Source organism: Diadema setosum, chromosome 1 (assembly GCF_964275005.1).
Source record: "Diadema setosum chromosome 1, eeDiaSeto1, whole genome shotgun sequence".
NCBI classification, from domain to species: domain Eukaryota; kingdom Metazoa; phylum Echinodermata; class Echinoidea; order Diadematoida; family Diadematidae; genus Diadema; species Diadema setosum.
Genome location: NC_092685.1, coordinates 32999450 through 33021005, shown reverse-complemented (window position 1 = coordinate 33021005; position 21556 = coordinate 32999450). Strand labels below are relative to the sequence as shown.

Here is a 21556-nt window from a genome sequence, read left to right as displayed (position 1 = left end):
GGGGGGGGGTGCCTTGTATCGGACTCACAATATGGGCCTTTAATGCCTGTTATAGTGTAGAGCTCATGGGCTGTATGACTCGTGGGCTGTATGAATCATGGACCTTTTTTCAGTGTCGAACTCGCGGCAGTGTAACTCGTAGGTGTCGGTCTTTTGGGATGACCCCAATTTTTTTTTTTTTTACTCCAGAAATAAGAAATTTTCCTACATCCCCCCGACATTTGGAGGAAGTACAGATGCTACAAAACTAAAGTGACACTTACCTTCTCATTTGCGTTTTTTTCCTTTTTACTCTTGATTTGCCATTTGATGAGTGACGTCAGAACCCCGACAGTTGCTGCCATGCCACCTGCACCGAAGTGTTTAACATAAATGTTATACAAATTCATGAAAAATGTTATATATTATATACATATGCATATATATATATCATGAACATGATAATTAAAGTGACAAACAAGTTAGCGCGATAAAAGACAACAAACATGACACTTATCAAAACAAGAATGATATAAAAGGATTACACGGAATGTGGGACAAAAACATTGCCGACGACCATGAACATTATTAGAGAGGAAAGATCATGCATAACGTAAAGATTTCCACGAGATGAAAGACTGGTATAGTACAGACATTATATTCAGGTAAGATGTAAGACATACCTTAAAAGAGGGCCTTTTCATTGTGCCTCTCGAAATATTATAGTTTCAAATGTAGAGATTCTCACTTCGTCCTATATGGTTTTGCTATAGTATGCACGTTTATACAGTTGCAAATAAAGCAAGTTCTCACCACAGTATAATGGTATGAATAATCATACACATTGATTATACTTGTAATGTAAGATAACCCATAAAGTCGCAGAAATGGGCACAGATATATGTGATTTGATGCTATTTCTGTGTATTGCATCTCGTATCATTCATTTGTGTAGCATTGAGCCCTGTTCTGGTCACTTATCATTGTTTATTTCGTTACAGAATTATCAAAAGTCACTGGAATTTACAATTGATCCTTAACTTTGCAACTCATTTCGGAAGACTGAAGTTCATGATTTTGTATAAGATTTTCAGTCCTTGTATTTTGTCTGAAAGCGAGCAGATTTAAATCATATACGATTAATAACTTCCGTCTAATATTCCTCGAATGTATACAGGATATGCAGTCAAAAATTTAGTAAAGGAATACCAATGTAATGAGACAATGATTCTTGCAGCAAAATCACCCAAAGACTTGAGATAAAGCAAACTTGTAGTTGTCATAACCCCCCCCCCCACACACACACACACATAATATTCCTCTATGTTTATTAATCATGGCTTCCTACAGTATTAAAATGCCTCTGATATGCAGTAACACCACAGTAGTGCGCTCATAATGCTGAATTCAGAATGAATTCGTTCCTGATGAAGATCTGAATAAAGGGAAGTTGTGGATGGTCGAAACCGGGTGTAGCAGGCTTAGGTCCATTGGTCATCAGTTTATCAGATCGATAACACAATGTCGATATGCGCACAAATCGGCACATTATTATCGTCCTCGTAAGTCCAGTGCGAATGTAACCCCCATATCTCTAGCTCCCAGGCCAGAAAACGGTCAAGATCATGATGAACCTTTTATAGCAGCTGTGGTATAGTTGATGCAGAACTGTGAAGGCGTTACATTTTTTTTTTTTTTTGTTTTGTTTTTTGTTAGTGTTTTCTGGTTTTTGGTGGGTTTTTTGTTTTTAGTGGAAAAATTCATATAAAAATAAACCCTTCTTGTGAGACCCTCGTTTTCTCCGCCTGTAGGCCTATATTCATTCTTGAGCAAATTATCCATTAACGGAAACCAAATATCTGGGCTATTTTGCCCGACAATGTTGACAAGTTCACCCAAAATCATTACGAGGATTGAATGAATGCAGCAATATTAGAAGAACACATTAGTTTAAAAAAAATATTAGGAAAATCTGACAATCTGATCAACAGTTATGAAATTTTAAAGTTTCAGTACCGTCATCGCTGGACTACTACACGTTGTGATGTCACATTATGCCGAATGATATATTTATTTGTTTGTTTGCTTGTTGCATTTTCCATCTGAGAAGATAGCTGGATAGCCCATGCTCAGCTGCACTATAGCTGGTCTTCCAGTTCGATTTCAGGCGGGATCACTTCACCGGGTTATGCACCCTGCTCTTTGCGATGAATGAATGAAGCGGGATCTTTCACGTGCATGAATTGTGACTCTCACTCACGGGACCTCCATTTTATATGTCCTATCCGAGGGACACAGTATTTTGCCTCTTTCTATAGAGGGGACGGCATGATTACACAAAGCATTGCTCAGATAGACTCGGGAAATCGAGCCCGGGTCCTGCAGGCAGGCGCGCTATACCGACTAAGCCAAATCACCACCCATAAAAATAGCCACAAGATGAAAATATAAAGAGAAGTCCACAAAATTTCTTTACAAAAACATGACAAGTATACACATTCCCTCGACTTGTTACTGACATAAATTATTATATTATGGGTAATATCATTCACATCCCTGCATTCTGAAAGAAGCACGTCAAGTGCTCTTTTATTATGGCAGAAAGAAAGTGAAAATAATTGTTTAATTTTCTTCATATTTTTTTCATATCGTTCTTCGCATGTGACGCTACAAACTGTAGAATATACTCTTCTCATCCAGCGATGATTGCACAAGAGCTTTAAAAATTTAGAACTTCTGAACGAATATTTCCTCAAACTTTCACCAATATGTTTGGGTTTGTTTGTTTTTAGTTCTGCATTCATTCAGATGCAATTTGAATACAAACTTCAAAAAGTACAAAGAACAAAGAATAACAAGCGCAGTGAAATAAATCGATAACAGTAAATAGATACACATAGGTGATTGCATTGAGCAATGTAGATACACAGAAACATGAAATAAGATACACAGTATTTTTTCAGTAAACAGCAGAGATAAATGAATGCAGGAGACCACCATCACTAAGCGATTAAGCTTGAAATGGATGTTATACTAATAATGCTGCATTCTTGCAATCCACGCGTATATTTGGGTGAACTTGATATCGTTGACCACCACGTTTAATCCTAGAAAATACAAACAAACAAAAAAGATTAACTTGGTGCTTTAACGTTGGCAAAAATGATAGTTTGCGTATTCATCTGATAACTGTTTATTAATTTTACGAAGTAAAGTGGATCAATCAATTGTTATGATTCTTTTCAACCAAGAAAAATAAAACAAAATTGTGTACAAAAATAACAGAAAAGAAACTCACTGTTTGACTTCTGATTTTGTTCTTGACTCTGGTCTTGATTTTTTTTCTGTAGGAAAATATGGTACATGTACTTGCATTTTTTAATGTATTGAAATATCATTATTGAGTACACAATTTACTTCCGAAACATACAAACATTGCCCTGTTGTGTCAAGCTGACAGCCAGAGTTTAGCATTTCGTTTGCATCATTTTGTTTCACTGATTGTATATATCTCATTTGGAAAAAGAATAACAAATCGTGGAAATAAATTTTGGCCCATTCAATCAATTTTTGTTAATAAACAGTACAAAGTCTATCCCATTTGTGAAGTTACGATAACGAAGTTTTTGATTGGCCCAATCAAACAACTCCACACAATGATTGCATAACTTAAATAAGCTGGCACTATGATCTGAACAAAAATGTAAATATCCAATTTCATAGCTTGACTGCATTTTTTTCAACATTTATTATGGTATAAATCTTTCTTATTTTATTTTTAGATTAGGACATAAAGACCAAATTCAAACAAACCTCCATAACAAAATCATCATATTCCAGCAATTTATGTCCATTGTAAACTGGTCATAATGGTCAACTGTCCTGCGGTGACAATCCGTGTAAGATAACGCACTGATGACTTGAAAAGGCCAATAATGCAGGTAAGACCGGCTATACAGCGTATACTCACCGGTCCAACAGGAGGTACGCATTCTGAAATAAAAAGTACACAGAACATGACAGCATTATGATTGGTGGTAATATTGCCCAGAAAACATCTATAAGAACGTAGGCTTAAAGGCCCACATAACGAACCACAGCTGTGAAAGCCTACACCATGTTAATGTAGAAAGGGATTACTGACGGCAACTAATGTTTGGTGTTGACTGATGGTTACCAGCGACAAGTTTATTTATCTACCTTTTATTTTTTTTTTTTTTTGGTAATTTTATTTGTTTTTACTTTTTAATGAAGACCCCTTGGGATTGGAAAATCTGTGTATCTGAAATGTTCAGGGGCAAATTATCTCGGCACATCATTATCCCTGTGAGGTTATATCTTACCTTTTCTCGGCGCCTCGGTCTGTTCCGGAGCAGATCGCAGTGGAGCAGTTTGCACTGGAGCCTCCTCATCCTTCGTCTTCTTGGAAAAGGCCATGGAATTCCTCTCCAACTTTGCCTCCTCGCAATCCATCTGACTTTTAGATCTTGTTAGGAATGATAATGAGGGACTAATTCCTATTTCACCACGTAAATCCGACACCGATGGAGGATATAGCAATTTTAATTATACTTTGAGAATCTAGTTTGGACACGTATTCCTGTTGGTGCTGCGCTTATAGACCCTACTAAACAAACATGAGTTTCAAGTTAAAGTGCAAGGCAAGGCTAATACTACATCGTGTGTCTTGCTTATTCACTGAATATCGCCCATGTTTACAGCTCGGAGGTTTCCCTCGTCTAAGCCAAACTAGAATTATCACTGAATGTGAATAATACCCCCTCCAAAGGGGTTTTCAATCACATCACTGAGGAAGCACACCTCTATCCATATTCATACGTGTATTTATTTGAAAAAAACGGTACCATGGCAATGTATTGTTCAACCATGATTGACGAAAGATATATTTTGCACATTTACAATTATATTGGTCACATGTAATGTGCCAAATATAGATTATCAAGCGAAGTCGACTTCCTAAGAAGTGCAATGTCGGCATGACGGCATAATTATCTTGTCCTTCATGTCGACTTTTCCTATATAGAATGTGAACTGTAAAAAAAAAAAAAAAAAAAAAAAAAATTGTAGTGTTGAAATTTTCATACATTTCGCGTGACATGAAACTACTGAGTAAGTAAAGCATGCAAATTTGTCGCTTGTAAAGATGGAATACTCTTATATGTTGATTCCGTACAGGATCAAAAACACGAAAAATACATCTTACCTGTGGTCGAGCGTAAAAGTTCGCTCGCACGAATATTTCAACTTTAACAGTTTGTTTAACAGTTTGATGATGATAATGATAGTAAAAATAACAACAACAATAAAAATAAGGTCTTATTTACCCAGGGTAGCCTCTTCAGTGTTGTCACTGCTCTACAAAGAGGGCCCTGCTATCAATAAGCGTTGCCAGGTATACCTATTTATACACCTGGGTCGAGAGGGACATTTTTTATAGTGGGTAAAAACATCTTGTACAAGGACGTACGCACTGGGCGGGATGCGACATAGATATTATCTTGGCAAGTTTAGTTCCTAAAATGTGTATATCGCATGGCGACATAGCTTATTTTGTCAATTGAGAGGAGATCTATCCCGACCATGTGAATTAATGTATAGAGCTTGACAAAATGTTACGAATTTCAACACATTGTAGATTTGCACTTGACTGTAATTCTTAAAACTGACTCCACTCGATTATGCCGCCAATACAACATTTACTGTCGACTTGGTAACATACATCTTGCCACGACAACATATCACTTGAGGTGTGAATGTCATACCTCAAACTTCACCCCTCTGATTAATATTCTCTTGCTTTCGAATTTTACGCCGTGTTCATCCACTGACTATTCGCGCAGTGTACACCCGGAAGACTTTTATACTCCAGTACCTTTTGTCAACAGTAAATGGGGTGGACACGGCACGTCCCCCGGAGGACGTTCCATGTTTTGGGGTCAATATGAAAGGGGCAAAGGAAATTCAAACATGAACATAGGTCGATCTATCGGATCCTCGGACGGAACTTAGGGACACTTTTACGTGTTCGTGTTATTGTATATCGGACCCTCGGAAATGGTTTCCCTCAAAGAGAAATCTCCTTGGCTTCCCCGGACTGTTGTTACGGATTTAAAGACAAGATCGCATCGCGACAACTCTTTCCTGTCTACAGGTGGCTGACATACCTTTGTTGCTTCAGTTCACTCGGACTCAACAAGCTGTGTTCATCTGGTCCAATAGGCTGGTAGCGTCCCTTCGATGTGGGCACAACCCGCAGTTTGTTGCCGTACGAATCTGTCCGTATGATCTCGGCAACTAACGACATCTTACTCGCATTTGCGGGGTCTGGAAAATAGAGTATGGATGCTCAAAAGATCAAAACAATACGATCTCCAAGCTATTATAGCTCTGGCAAAAGGGAAACGTATACGGCTGTCATCAACATCAGACATAACACGTGATGTAATTGCAAAATTTCGCATGTTTTCACCTAACAGATCTATAGTTGCAACCAATTACGTAATATTGTAAACACGCTATAGTTAAAAATGAATGGCTTAGATGATGATGTCATCGTATCATACGTTTCATATTGTCTTAATAATGTTCCCAAATCTTCAGTAAATTTTGGTCTTTTTCATTCATTTGTGACTCACATATATCGTCTTTCGTCTTTTTTTCTTCTTGTCAAATGAAAAAAAAAAAATGACCGACAAATATAATTGAAAATAGTAAGGACGTTTAACCATTACTGAAATGTAGTGATAAAGCAAGCACATAATATGGTAGCGAGGATAATGTACATTGCAAAAAGATTGTAAGTGTCACAAATGTACACACAAGTAGTTATGTACATGTATCAAGGCTGTATGCATGGTTGTTTAATGTGTATGTACACAGGGTGACCAGATTAATGGAGAACATTCTATATGATATAGATATAGTACATACAGGCTGACCAGATCAGTGGAGAATTTTCTACATGGTATACAATGTAGCTACAGTACATGTATGCATGTGACAGGAAATACATTATAGCTCACTCAATCTAGAATGATTTAACCCATTCCAGAAAATTCTAGGAAGTGCTGGCTGAGTGAGGCACTGCCCTTGTAACTCAATGTGATTGGTAGTTAATTTTGGCAATGATGTTATGCACATATTAGGCAGTGAGTCATCCAGGATTCCTGGAATTTGGACTTGCTAGTATGTTCAGGTATGTGGCCCCAGGTTGGAGAAAATTACAGAATGTACTAGAAAGGGGTGAATGGATAGTATATAAGCAGGAGAAATTCTGAGGTAGGCAGAGTACCCAACACCTCTGCTCTGAGAGTTACGTCACTTCTGGCTCTGAAGCGACTTGTTATAGTCAGTCCTGTGTTACCTGCTGACCTGCTATACAAACTGTGTTTGTGGAGATAAGGCCTGGGAGACATTTTGCCTGCAGAGAATTAATTTGCCTACATTGAAGAGAGACTCCATATTTTAGTGTCAACGGACATTATTACGGCAAAGCTGTGACGGGCTGGATTCCTTGCTGGACATTATAAAGTGAATCATCATTCAACGCATCAACTGGACGTGGTCGTCATAACGTTTGGATTTTGCACATTTCGCCGTGGCCATTATCGTGGATTTTACCCCGGATCTATAACGTGGATTATTGCAATCAGTGCCTCTGGATTTACATTGGAGGAATCATTCATCGGTGCATCAAGGACCATTAATTTGTGCATCGAACATCGTATCTGGACATTCTCAAAGGATTATTTGATTTCCAGGGATATTGCCTGTAAGTGATTCCATTACCGATTTATAATTGTTTTATTGATCATTATTGTACTGATGTGAAAACCGATTACGAGTCTGTACCCACAATATCACTGTTAATAAACCGCCTGAACATCAGTTGATTGTTTCTTTTGTGCGATCATTCTCAGAGTGATTTTGGTCGTAACAAAATTGGGGGCTTGTGTCCGAGAAGTGAATTTAAAGCCAAAACTTAGAATTTGGAACGTTCCGGAATCCAGAGTATTGGTACAGACAAAATACCAGTGAGTTGATTGTTCAATTGTATATATATGGTGTGTAATACATTGTGACAATGTCAATCAGTACCATGGATGTTCAGGCATTTGTTCAGAGGACAGATTTGTCCCTCAAAGATTTGCAAAGGTTACGCAAATGTGATTTGACTGCTGTTGCACAGCATTTAAATGTTGATGTTCCACAAGGTGTACGAAAGGCAGAGATTCTTGACTTGGTAGCTGGTCACATGGAGCTCAAAGAAGAAACTCAAATTACAGATCAAGCCCAAATGTCTGATCAAACACGGCTTGAGCTTGCTAAAATGGAAATGGAGAAAGAGAAGATGAGATTAGAAATGAAGAAACTTGAAATGGAACAGAAGAAATTTGAGGTGGAGCAACAAGTGAAATTGCGTGAGATGGAATTGACTCATGCACATACTGTTGAAAATCGTGAAAGGGCTCCTCCTGAATTTGATTTGGCCAAGAACATTCGATTGGTGCCAAAGTTTGAGGAAAACAGAGTTGATGCATATTTTGTGTCATTTGAGAAGGTGGCTAACAGTTTGAACTGGCCACAGGAATTTTGGCCCTTGCTCCTTCAAAGTGTGTTTGTCGGCAAAGCAGCCGATGTGTACTCATCTCTCTCTGAAGAGCAATCACGTGACTATGCTACAGTCAAGAAAGCAGTGTTGAATGCTTATGAGTTGGTGCCAGAGGCGTACAGACATAAGTTCAGAAATTCGTATCGCAAACCAGGCCAGACACATGTTGAGTTTGCTCGTGAAAAAGAAATGATGTTCGATAGGTGGTATAGATCCCTGAAAGTGGATCAGGATTTTGATAACCTACGTGAGGTTGTTCTTTTGGAAGAATTCAAAAAGAGTGTTGCTTTCAGTGTGAGGTCGCATTTGGATGATCACAAAGTGACAAGTTTGCATAAAGCAGCCTTGATGGCTGATGAGTATGAGCTGACCCACAGAAATGACAACAGACCACCTTTCAGGAATTTCCCTGGAAATAAGAGAGACAAAAATCAGTCGAGCAATCCAAAGAATGCTGGTTCTGAAAAAGGCACGAGTTCTGAAACTTCATCGGCACCAAAGCCTCAATCTGACAAAGGGTCCAGTACAAGTGCAAATGTCATCAAATGTTTTCACTGTAACAAGACAGGGCATGTAAAGTCACAGTGTTGGAAGTTGCAAAACAAAACAAAGAAGGACATGGGATTTGTCATGTCAAAAAGTGTCCTACCCGAAAATAGTGTCCCTTTCAGTGAAACACAGGCCATTGAAAGTCGATCTCCCAAGTTCAAAGATAGGACTAAGCAGGTGGATGAGAGCTACCGTAGCTTTTTGTTTGATGGTGAGGTGACCCCATGTACTTCTGGTGAGGTAGGTAAGCCAGTAGTCATCCTGCGGGATACGGGGGCCTCTCAGTCGTTGATGGTGGATGGTGGTATGACTTTTCCACCAGATAGTGCAGTGAATGCAAAAGTCTTGATTCAGACTGTTGATGGCAGTTATATGTCAGTTCCACTGTATAGAGTGGATTTGAAGTGTGACCTAGTTTCTGGTCCTGTGACTGTTGGAGTTGTTCCTGAGTTGCCCATGGTAGGCACTGACTTCCTGTTGGGGAATGACTTGGCTGGGGACAAGGTGGTTGCGTCTCCAGTTGTTTCGGATAAACCAGTGGTGGTTGCTGAAACTGAGCAGTTGCAGGAGGAGTTTCCTGGAATTTTTCCAGATTGTGTTGTGACTAGGTCTCAGGCTCGTAGAGCTGTTCAAGATGATGCGGATTCTGTTGATGTGGAGGAGAATTCCGGTGTTTGGTTGGCAGAAACCTTTTTCAAGGATTTGAATGATGGGGTTGCTGTATTAGGCTCCAAGGCTAACAGTGATGGGCTGTTTAGCAAGTCTTCCTTGGTTGAAGCACAGCAGGCAGACTCTGAGTTAAAAGGCTTGTCTCAGACGGCGTGTTCTGAGGCTGAGGCTGAAAAGGTCCCTGAGTGCTATTATGTCAAAGATGGCATTTTGATGAGGAAGTGGAGACCTCCCCATAGGCCAGCTGATGAGGATTGGACGGTGGTCCGTCAAGTTGTTGTCCCTCCCAGTTACCGCGGTGAGATCTTGAGGATTGCTCACGAGTTACCAGTTGGCGGCCATTTAGGCGTCAGAAAGACAAAGGATCGGATCATGAGGCATTTCTAATGGCCAGGGTTGAATGTGGATGTGGCTGAGTTTTGCAAGACTTGTCACACATGTCAGGTGGCTGGTAAACCACAGCATTCAGTGAAGCCGGCGCCATTGATTCCGATACCTGCGTTTGAAGAACCATTCAGTCGGGTTCTAGTTGACTGTGTTGGACCTTTGCCTAGGACTAGGTCAGGTCATAAGTACCTCTTGACAATCATGGATATGTCTACACGGTTTCCAGAGGCTATCCCATTGAGAAATATCACTGCCAAGACTGTGGTAGATGCTCTAGTGCAGTTTTTCACTAGGTATGGGTTGCCCAAGGAAGTGTAGTCTGACCAAGGGTCAAATTTCATGTCAGGCATATTTCAAGAGGTGATGTATCGTTTGGGTGTGAAGCAGCTGAAGTCGTCAGCTTATCATCCCCAATCCCAAGGTGCGTTGGAGCGCTACCACCAGACCCTAAAGACAATGATTAGGGCATTTTGTGAGGAGTATCCCGAGGATTGGGATAAGGGCATCCCTTTCCTGCTGTTCGCAACGAGAGACTCCCCAAATGAGTCGACGGGTTTCAGCCCATTTGAGTTGGTGTACGGTCATGAAGTTAGGGGCCCACTGAAGCTCATCAAAGAGAAATTCATGACTGAAGATGATGAGGTCCACCTACTTGACTATGTGTCAAAGTTTCGTGAAAGGCTTTCAAAGGCTTGTGAGGTAGCTAGGGAACACTTGAAAGTGTCACAAGACTCTATGAAGAGAAAGGCAGACAAAAATGCCAGAGCACGAACCTTCAAACCAGGTGACAAAGTTCTTGTACTGCTGCCCATACAAGGTGAACCACTGAAAGCTAAGTTCAGTGGCCCATACTGTGTCAAAAAGAAACTCAATGATGTTAACTATGTGATCAGTACGCCAGACAGACGAAAAGATCAGAGGGTGTGTCATGTAAACATGCTGAAAGAGTACTATGAGAGAAAGGCTAGTCAGCCTATAGGTGTAGCTCAGGTGGTAGAAGTAGTAGATGAAGAGGGAGAAGCCCAAGATGAGAATGGAAGTGCGCCCTCTAGTGCCAGGTTGTCTAACTCAGAGATGTTAGGGAAAGTAGATGAGGCACTGAACTACCTACCTGAAGATCAGAGGAAAGATGTGACTAGTCTGTTACATGAGTACAAAGAATTGTGTAAAGACAAACCAGGCTGCACCCCTCTGGCTGTACATGATGTTGATGTAGGAGATGCTGACCCTATCAAGCAAAACCCTTACAGACTAAACCCGAGCAAACTGCAAAAAGTACGGGAAGAGGTTCAGTACATGTTAGACAATGACATAATAGAACCGAGTAAAAGCAGTTGGAGCTCCCCAATCGTCATGGTGCCCAAACCGGATGGGTCTCAAAGATTCTGTATAGATTACCGAAAGGTAAACGCCGTGACGAAAACAGATTCTTTCCCCATTCCCAGACTAGAAGACTGCATTGACAGGGTCGGAAATTCTGCATATGTCAGTAAAATAGACCTTCTAAAGGGATACTGGCAAGTGCCCTTGACCGACAAAGCCAGGGAGATTTCTGCCTTTGCTACACCAGATGGCTTGTTCCAATGCAAAGTAATGCCATTCGGCATGAAAAATGCTCCGGCCACCTTCCAACGGCTAACAAACCAAATCATTGCCGGACTTGACAACTGTGTAGTATACATTGATGACATCCTAGTGTATGGTGAGACGTGGGAAGAGCACATTACACACTTGCGGCAACTTTTTGATCGACTCAAGGAGGCCGGATTGGTGATTAATCTGGCAAAGAGTGAATTTGCAAAGGCCAAAGTGGTGTATCTCGGGCATGTAGTCGGTCAGGGACAGGTATTGCCAAGAGAAGCCAAGGTAGAAGCTATAGGCTTTCCCATCCCCCAATCCAAGAAGGAGTTGCTCAGATTCCTGGGCATGGCTGGTTTCTACAGGAAATTTGTGCCAAATTTCAGCACTGTAGTCACCCCCCTAACAAACCTGCTGAAGGGTAAGGCAAAGTACACCTGGACTGATGAGTGTCAAAGGGCCTTCGAGAAACTAAAAGCAGTCCTTGCTAATGAGCCTGTTCTGGCAGCTCCTGACTTCCAAAAGCCATTCAAAGTGGCAATCGATGCTAGTGATGTAGGAGTGGGAGCGGTTTTGCTCCAAGAAGATGAAGAAGGCACTGAACGACCGGTTAGCTACTTTTCCAAAAAGTTGAACGCATACCAAAAGAAATACTCAACTATCGAGAAGGAGGCTCTCAGTCTCATCCTTGCCCTCCAGCAATATGAAGTGTACTTGACAAATAGCAAAGGGGAGATCACGGTCTATACTGACCACAACCCCTTGGTCTTTTTAGACCGGTTCAAAATGAAGAACAATAGACTGTTCAGATGGAGCATGATGACGCAGCCATATGCTCTCAAAATCAAACATGTGGCAGGTAAAAATAATGTAATTGCTGACGCTTTGTCAAGAGTGTAACATGAAGAGAGTATCAAAGGTGAAAAGTTTTCACCGCATATCACTTACAGTGTACATTGTATGTGTTTAGCATATCCATTGATGTATGCAAAACAGTTTGACATGATTGTATAAGCTCCGAGAATCCAAGCAATATCAATGTAACTGCATGGTATCCATGAAAAGAGAACATGGAATCAATGCAGCTTTTCAAAAGGCATGTGATAGTATGTGATTATGGTTGTTTGAGTTGGATTTTACCTCACATTCGTTGTAAATAACAATAAGAAATTGTGAAGGTAAAAGAAACCCTTGCTACAGCAAGGCTTTCTTTTTCCCATGGGGGATGGTGTCACAAATGTACACACAAGTAGTTATGTACATGTATCAAGGCTGTATGCATGGTTGTTTAATGTGTATGTACACAGGGTGACCAGATTAATGGAGAACATTCTATATGATATAGATATAGTACATACAGGCTGACCAGATCAGTGGAGAATTTTCTACATGGTATACAATGTAGCTACAGTACATGTATGCATGTGACAGGAAATACATTATAGCTCACTCAATCTAGAATGATTTAACCCATTCCAGAAAATTCTAGGAAGTGCTGGCTGAGTGAGGCACTGCCCTTGTAACTCAATGTGATTGGTAGTTAATTTTGGCAATGATGTTATGCACATATTAGGCAGTGAGTCATCCAGGATTCCTGGAATTTGGACTTGCTAGTATGTTCAGGTATGTGGCCCCAGGTTGGAGAAAATTACAGAATGTACTAGAAAGGGGTGAATGGATAGTATATAAGCAGGAGAAATTCTGAGGTAGGCAGAGTACCCAACACCTCTGCTCTGAGAGTTACGTCACTTCTGGCTCTGAAGCGACTTGTTATAGTCAGTCCTGTGTTACCTGCTGACCTGCTATACAAACTGTGTTTGTGGAGATAAGGCCTGGGAGACATTTTGCCTGCAGAGAATTAATTTGCCTACATTGAAGAGAGACTCCATATTTTAGTGTCAACGGACATTATTACGGCAAAGCTGTGACGGGCTGGATTCCTTGCTGGACATTATAAAGTGAATCATCATTCAACGCATTTACTGGACGTGGTCGTCATAACGTTTGGATTTTGCACATTTCGCCGTGGCCATTATCGTGGATTTTACCCCGGATCTATAACGTGGATTATTGCAATCAGTGCCTCTGGATTTACATTGGAGGAATCATTCATCGGTGCATCAAGGACCATTAATTTGTGCATCGAACATCGTATCTGGACATTCTCAAAGGATTATTTGATTTCCAGGGATATTGCCTGTAAGTGATTCCATTACCGATTTATAATTGTTTTATTGATCATTATTGTACTGATGTGAAAACCGATTACGAGTCTGTACCCACAATATCACTGTTAATAAACCGCCTGAACATCAGTTGATTGTTTCTTTTGTGCGATCATTCTCAGAGTGATTTTGGTCGTAACATAAGTGAAACTCCGCGCCAGCATGTTCAAGCATGCACAAGACGGTCATGTGCAATCAAACGAACAGAAAAGGGAAAGTTGAACCAGTATCGGACCAAAGATTATAAAACAGTTGGAATTTCAAGGTTTCACGTGTTTTCATGAAAAATTAAAAAATACATCGGTCACTTATTTTCCAACTTTAAGATTAAATAAAAGTATGATGGTGATGTCGTGTTCTCAAAAGTCTCTTATTTGCTTATTGGGGCACAAACATATTAACATTCATAAAATACTACAATTTTTCTTTGCTTGAATTCTGCCGAGATAACATTATTCTCTCATAGAGCTGTTGATAGCTGATATGATTAGCAATGGCAATCACTTTCCAAAAGGATGAGATTTAAAGGGAAACTCCGGGCTAGTTGAGAGTTTTTGAACAGTAAGTACAATTTTCTTAGCACAACAGTGCAACTTGTATAACAATTGGATGAAAATTAAGGATGTTATGAAATTTTGAAATTTTGCCAAATTTTTACTAAACGGTCTTGAAAAGTGAGTTTATGTTACATGCAAATAGTGAATAGATGATGCCATCCCCTCACAACCTGCCATGTACAGAATTCTGAAATGTCCAGTTTTTCGTTCACATGCCCCAGTTTCAGATCCTGACATATCTGAAAGATCATTATTTTGAAGTTATTCAACCAGGAATAACATTATATGTTTTACATTCGTAAAGCAGAAAAAAAAAATAATTTTCAACAATTTTTTTATTGTACTCGATCAATGGAAAATTGTGAGGTGATAGCATCGTCAGTTCACTGCTCAAGAACTGTTTCGCGAAAATTAGCGAATCTTTGAAATTATATAACTTCCTCATATACTTTTCATTTCACATTGTACACTTTCTTTTCAGACAAACTTTTAACTGGTCCAGAATTCTCCTTTAAAAGTCTGTATAATTTGAGTAAGAGTAAGAGTATAAAACTGTAGTCACAGTATTGTACTCTTATCATCGGCACAATTCAATGGCAACGCTGTATGAGGTCTTGACATCATCACCTCGTCTAATTTAGATAATCACGTATATAATAATAATAACAAGGAAAAGTAGAAATTACGCGGTGCGTAATTATGTCCCCGCCGGAAGTAGCACTTTGTAGCAAAATGTACAATATAGGTCAAAAATCAAGGTCAAAGGTCAAAGAAGTCAAAGGTCAAAATTCTGTGTAGAAGTTTTGAAGCGCTCACCTAGTGCCATCACATAAAGCAAACGGAATCGAAATCGGGTTAGAAATGGCGAAGGAGTAGCATTTTGTAGCAAAATATACAACAAAAGGTAGGTCAAAAATTAAGGTCAAAGGTCAAAGAAGTCAAAGGTCAAAATTCTGTGTAGAAGTTTTGAAGCCCTCACCTAGTTCCATCACATAAAGCAAACAAAATCGAAATCGGGTTAGAAATGGCGAAGGAGTAGCATTTTGTAGCCAGTGTACAATATGGGTAACAAATCAAGGTCAAAGGTCAAAGAAGTCAAAGGTCAAAATTCTGTGTAGAAGTTTTGAAGTCCTCATCTAGTGCCATCACATAAAGCAAACGGAATCGAAATCGGGTAAGAAATGGCGAAGGAGTAGCATTTTGTAGCAAAATGTACAATACAGGTAAAAAAATCAAGGTCAAAGGTCAAAGATGTCAAAGGTCAAAATTCTGTGTAGAAGTTTTGAAGCCCTCACCTAGTGCCATCACATAAAGCAAACGGAATCGAAATCGGGTTAGAAATGGCGAAGGAGTAGCATTTTGTAGCAAAATGTACAATATAGGTCAAAGGTCAAGGTCAAAGGTCACGACTGAAATTCTGTGTAGAAGTTTCAAGCTCCCATGTAGTGCTATCATATAAAGCAAACAGAATCAAAATTGGCTCATAAATGACAGAGAAGTAGCAAATTGAAGATTTTGATCACACACGGACGCACACACGGACGGACACACGGACACACACACGTACGGAGCCCGTTTCATAGTCCCCTGCTCGAACTCGTTCGGCGGGGACAATAATAATATTGATAATAGTAATGATAATAATAATAATAATAATAACAATAATAATGATAACAAAAACTGGAATTCTCTTGATAATAACATAAAAGAAGCTTTAAGTTTAAATACATTTTCTTTAAAGTTAAAGAATTATTTAAAAACTTCGTATGCAGCATAATGATTCAGTCTTTTTTTTTTTTTTTTACTTTTGATTTTCAAAACTGTTGTCGCTCAGTAATCTCACTACTCTTTGTTTATCAGTGAGCTCGAGCTTCTGTGCCTCCAGTGCCCTGGTTATGACCCATCGTTTCCCTCTCCTCTCCCCCTCCCCCCCCCCCTTGTCCACCTCGGACTTACTACCTTCCTCACTATCTTTCTATCCTCTCATCAATCTTTCCTTACAAGAGAGCCGCCTTGTGTTTGTCAATGCGCGTTGGTATGTGTGCATGTATGTGTGTATTACTCTGTCTTTTTTTTGTTGTTGTTGTTTTACTACCGCTTAGGGAAATTGTTGTTTTTGCTACTAGGGTCTATATGGTTTTTTTTTTTTCTGTATGAGGGGACTGCATTCTACAAGCTCTGCTTTTTAGCAGTCCCCTCCATTTCCAGCAATATTGTTTATGCATTTACCAAAGTGACATAACAGTTATTTTTTGTATCTCTGTTGATAATTTACCTGTATCTTTTTTACAATGTTATTTCTGTTCATCGCATTGTGGTACTGATTTTCTGACATCTGTGTATACGAATGTTTCATTGTACTTTCAATTATTTTGTTTGTTGGAAATGAAATAAATCAACTTGAACTTGAACTTGAACTAACAATAATAATATGTATTGTGTAAATTACACACACACACACACACACACACACACACACACGCACACGCACATACACACTCCTGTCAATCTGCAATGTAGCACATTACCGGTTACAAATGAATCTTATTTATGAAGAACATGGATATCTGTAATGAAGTAGCAAAACAATGTCATGTTGACTCTCAGACTAACCGCAAATGGCGAGAGAACTCTTGAAGTGAGAACGACTTGGAACCGCATCCAATGCCTGATCCAAACGTTTTTTCTCCACTGCAGCATCCACCACGTACGCCATGAAGGGGACCTGACCCGGGCGCTTCCCTGGTACTGGGGAAGGCATACGTGTGAGTGCGGCTCCAGGCTGTTCCTCGAGGTGACTTTCACTGTCGATTTCCCTGTTGCATCAGAGAAGCATTCAAATCAGAGCCAGCGTCAATGAGAGACAATATGGCTTTCGTAAAAGATACAGTACGAAATTGTCTTTAATTGATCTTGTAAATACACTAATGACATCACTTGATGAAGGAAAAGTAACACTTGGTATCTTTATAGATTTTAAAAAGGCTTTTGATACGATAAATCATGATATTCTTCTATGTAAACTGGCTCATTATGGTGTTCGTGGAATTCCACTTCAATGGTTTGCTGATTATCTGTCCAACAGATCTCAGCTGCTATCTTATAGAGGAATGGTCTCGACACCGAAGACTATAACTTGTGGTGTCCCGCAAGGGTCAGTTTTGGGGCCAACACTCTTTTTGATATTTATAAATGATTTGCCACGCTCTTGCTCTTTCTTTAAATTCAGATTGTTTGCCGACGATTCAAATATTTTTCATACTTATGCTGCTCGCCAAAAAGAAATAGATGTGAATGAAGTAAATGAAAACCTGCACAAAGTTCAAACATGGTGTAATGCCAATAAGATTACAATCAATCTAAAGAAAACAAATTATATGGTAATCAGAAGAAAACGTCAGTTAGTTTCGATGAGGGGTGCAATAAAACTATCTGACACAGACATTGATGAAGTGAGTGTTGCATCCTTTATCGGAACTCAGATTGATTGTCATCTCACTTGGAAACCTCACATTCAATTGGTAAATAAATGTGTTCGAAGGAAAGTAGGTGTATTGTATAAATTAAGACAGTATGTTCCGCAGCGCATACTTGTGCTTTTGTATAAATCTTTTATACAACCACACATATTATATGGTATTGAAGTATGGGGCAGTACTTATAAATCTCACTTAAATTGTATACATATTTCTCAAAAAATGGCTCTGAGAGCTATAACATTTTCGACTTTACGAACACATTCAGAACCATTGTTCCAACGATTCAAACTTCTAGATGTTGTTAGGTTACATAAGTTCTCAGTTTTAACATTTATGTACGATCTCTGCAATGGAACTATTCCGCACCCTCTGTATGACTATTGCCAAATTGTGCATCATACTTACAGGACAAGAACAAATGAAAAAAGAATGTTGTACTTACCAAAATTTAGAACCACACAGGGACAATTTTCAATTTCTTACTTAGGACCAAAACTTTGGAACACATTGCCAGGAGAAATGCGTGAACAAAGCAAAAGATCTACATTTCGTAAATGCCTTGCAGATTTCCTTCTCTAATAGATATTGTATCAAGTATAATTAGTTTTCTATGTTAGAAAATATATGATGTACGTTGTATTTAAATATTAACAGCCATTTCAACCAACCATGTAATAATTTTTCGTTTGTGTTTAGCTTTTAGTATGAAGATCAAGGTGACCAATCTCGACTAGCACGTGTGCTAACTTTTGGTTTCCTTGTTAACAACAACTTTGTAGAATTACGCTACATGTATCACATTTAAATCTCAAATGTCTTCATTTAATCATGTTATTGTAAAGGAGTAATAGATAAGTATTTTTTTTCATATATGTATGTAAATACAATTGTATAATGATTGAAAATGTACATGTTCAAATGTTGTTGCTAATAAACTTCAAACTTCAATAAGTATCGATTGTAAAGGCATTTAAGAACATCAAACAGAAGTGGACTTAAATATGTGAACCTGAAATGATGACCCATTCATTCAATAGGAATAATATATTACAATTTCATAAAGTCACTATTGCAACAGCATCGCAACAACCTATTATGATGGGAATATGACTAATGCATTGTGAGTCAATAGACAAAGACAAAATTGGTCAAACAGACATTGCAAAAGACCAGAAATACCATGACATGACGACTTTCAGAGATTCAAATTCCATCGAACGAAAGGAGGAAGGGGGGGGGGGGAACAGCATGGATAAAACAATGGGAGAACCCATCACTGTTTTACAGGGTAATAGAGAATGCAAAGATACATGATAGTATATAGGAACAAACAGATTATAAAAATCATCAAAACCAAACAATATCTACCATGATTTAAAGTTCGTTATGTCACTGAAGTGCACCAGTGGGTGTTGATGTTGGCCTATCGATTTGAACTGGACATTTTTACGGTTACATTCGTTTCTTATTTCTTTTGTATTGGAATGATACACAGAAGTCAACACAGAGCATACAAATGCACATGGGGATGGATACATGGTACCCCTTTCCTATAGATGAATTTTGGGAAAGCTGCGCTGAATTCTATAGTATGCCCCCCCCCCCCGGTTTTTAATATCATGTTAATATCATGTATCAAGCTAAATCAAATGTAAAGTATGCCATATTAATATGTTCTATGACCATTCGTCAAAATGATATGTGTGTATGTTTGTGTACGTGTTATGTGCGTGCAAAATGTGTGTGTCTGTGTCTGTGTACCAGTACGTGTGTATGTATGTGTGTGCAAAATGTGTGTGTGTGTCTGTGTACGTGTGTATGTATGTGTGTGCATTAGCTGCGTGAAGCAAGGGACGTTTTTCCACCATCTCTCTTCATGGACTGTGTGAACTTAGGTGCAGTTTTGCCTGAGAGAAGGGAAGAATGAGAGAGAGAGAGTGAGTGGGGAAGTCGCGGCAAAAAAAGGAAAAAAAACCCAAATAAAACAAAAAACCCAAACGAACAAATAAACAAACAAACACCCAAGAATAAACACACAAACAAAAAACAGCAACAAAAACAAACATCACAATCTACAAAGCAGCCCACTAAAGCCTGCGACTATTAAGGTGTGGGGGAGGGGATGGGTTTGTTCCTCTCGAGAGGAAGGGGAGGGGGTAATAAGCTGATAAATGAAAATAACTGCATGGACCAGTCATCAATTATTGAAAACCACACCAAACATTATAGTCCCCAAGAAGCACAGCTTGTGAGTGGGGCCTACTATAACATGTATGGTTGGACCTACTACTCATCGACCGCCTAATGTTTATTTGCCTGAGAAGAATATTTAACACTGAAATTCACGTAAAAAACTTGACCTACGTGATTGAGAAAATCCAGCACTATCAAATGCCGTTGTTCCCTTTTCGATTCGAAGTTTCAGTGCAAAAATATCGCCGTCGAACTTGCGTGGCCTCGTTTCAGCTCCCCGCGGTAAAGCTCCTTATTGAGATCGACCGCTGTTTTTGCATTGACAATGCACGCAAACCGAGTTGTATTGAACACCGTATTGTACGAAGCTTTTTAGAAACTTCCATAGACATTACATTACGATTCGGTGAAAATATTCATTCGAAATTTTGTCCTTGATTAAAACCATTAATGAACAGTGAATTTTCGCGTTTTCCCACACCATCCTCATCAACGGTCAAAGCCAATCCATTTTTATGTGCTCTGCGCGCAGTGAAGTGCGTACTAAGCGTTCTGTGCGCCAACACCTACGCGGTCGGTTTCAAAAAGGGTGGTCGATAATACATGTAGTAGGGCTACCCGGGCTACCATATAACATATCAACAGTTTATATAACATCGTCGGTCTTATGCCAAAAGGGACCCAAACCACTTCCACTGTTAGTGTTATGCCAAACGGCCCTTATCAGCTCCACTCCATCATCCCTCCTACACCCCTACACCCTTGAATGTAACTAAAAAGCGTATAATCCCCATGTTTCTTCAGTTTTATAACTTTTGTTACAGCCGACGTTTAGATTATCACCCCTGGCATCTCTCTTTCTCTCGTGCCAATTTGGATAGTGTCTAGTACGGTGCTAACTTAAGATTCTATAAAATTAATATAAGACACTCACGCACTGCTGACGAACCGTGCTACTTCAGTTCCCGATCCCTCCTCTACCACAATGTTAGGTACGTCTTCAGCACTCTCCCTTGTGTTGCTGATGTCTGGAGTAGCCACAAATTGGCGCAATGTGTAATCCATCTGATCATTCGCTTGTTGCCTCTTCATTATAATGTCAAGATTAGAGCCGAAGTCGGACTCCACCTCAACAGGAGGAAGCGTTCCCCGACGTTCGTTGGCCTCCTCGTTGGCTGGGTTATACGATGAGGGGGATTTGTCGTCTTGTGTAGACGTATCACTCGGGCGGAGATCATTGCTATCAGCACCGACTTCGCCGAGTCTCGGAATGGTTTCTGACGTTGCAGGGAGCAACCTTTCATTCAT

At 39.5% G+C, this 21556-nt stretch overlaps 1 protein-coding gene across 1 annotated transcript in view; it reads right to left on the bottom strand.

Annotated features, from left to right (window-relative positions):
• Positions 1-21556, bottom strand: part of LOC140232029 (uncharacterized) — a 25058-nt gene extending 3502 nt beyond the window's left edge. The window contains exons 1-7 of the mRNA XM_072312216.1: positions 21183-21556; positions 17190-17392; positions 6165-6324; positions 4323-4465; positions 3950-3972; positions 3278-3323; positions 264-349 (exon numbers count right to left, since the gene is read on the bottom strand). Coding sequence (XP_072168317.1) covers positions 264-349; positions 3278-3323; positions 3950-3972; positions 4323-4465; positions 6165-6324; positions 17190-17392; positions 21183-21556 — 1035 coding nt within the window. The remainder of the gene's footprint in view (positions 1-263; positions 350-3277; positions 3324-3949; positions 3973-4322; positions 4466-6164; positions 6325-17189; positions 17393-21182) is intronic.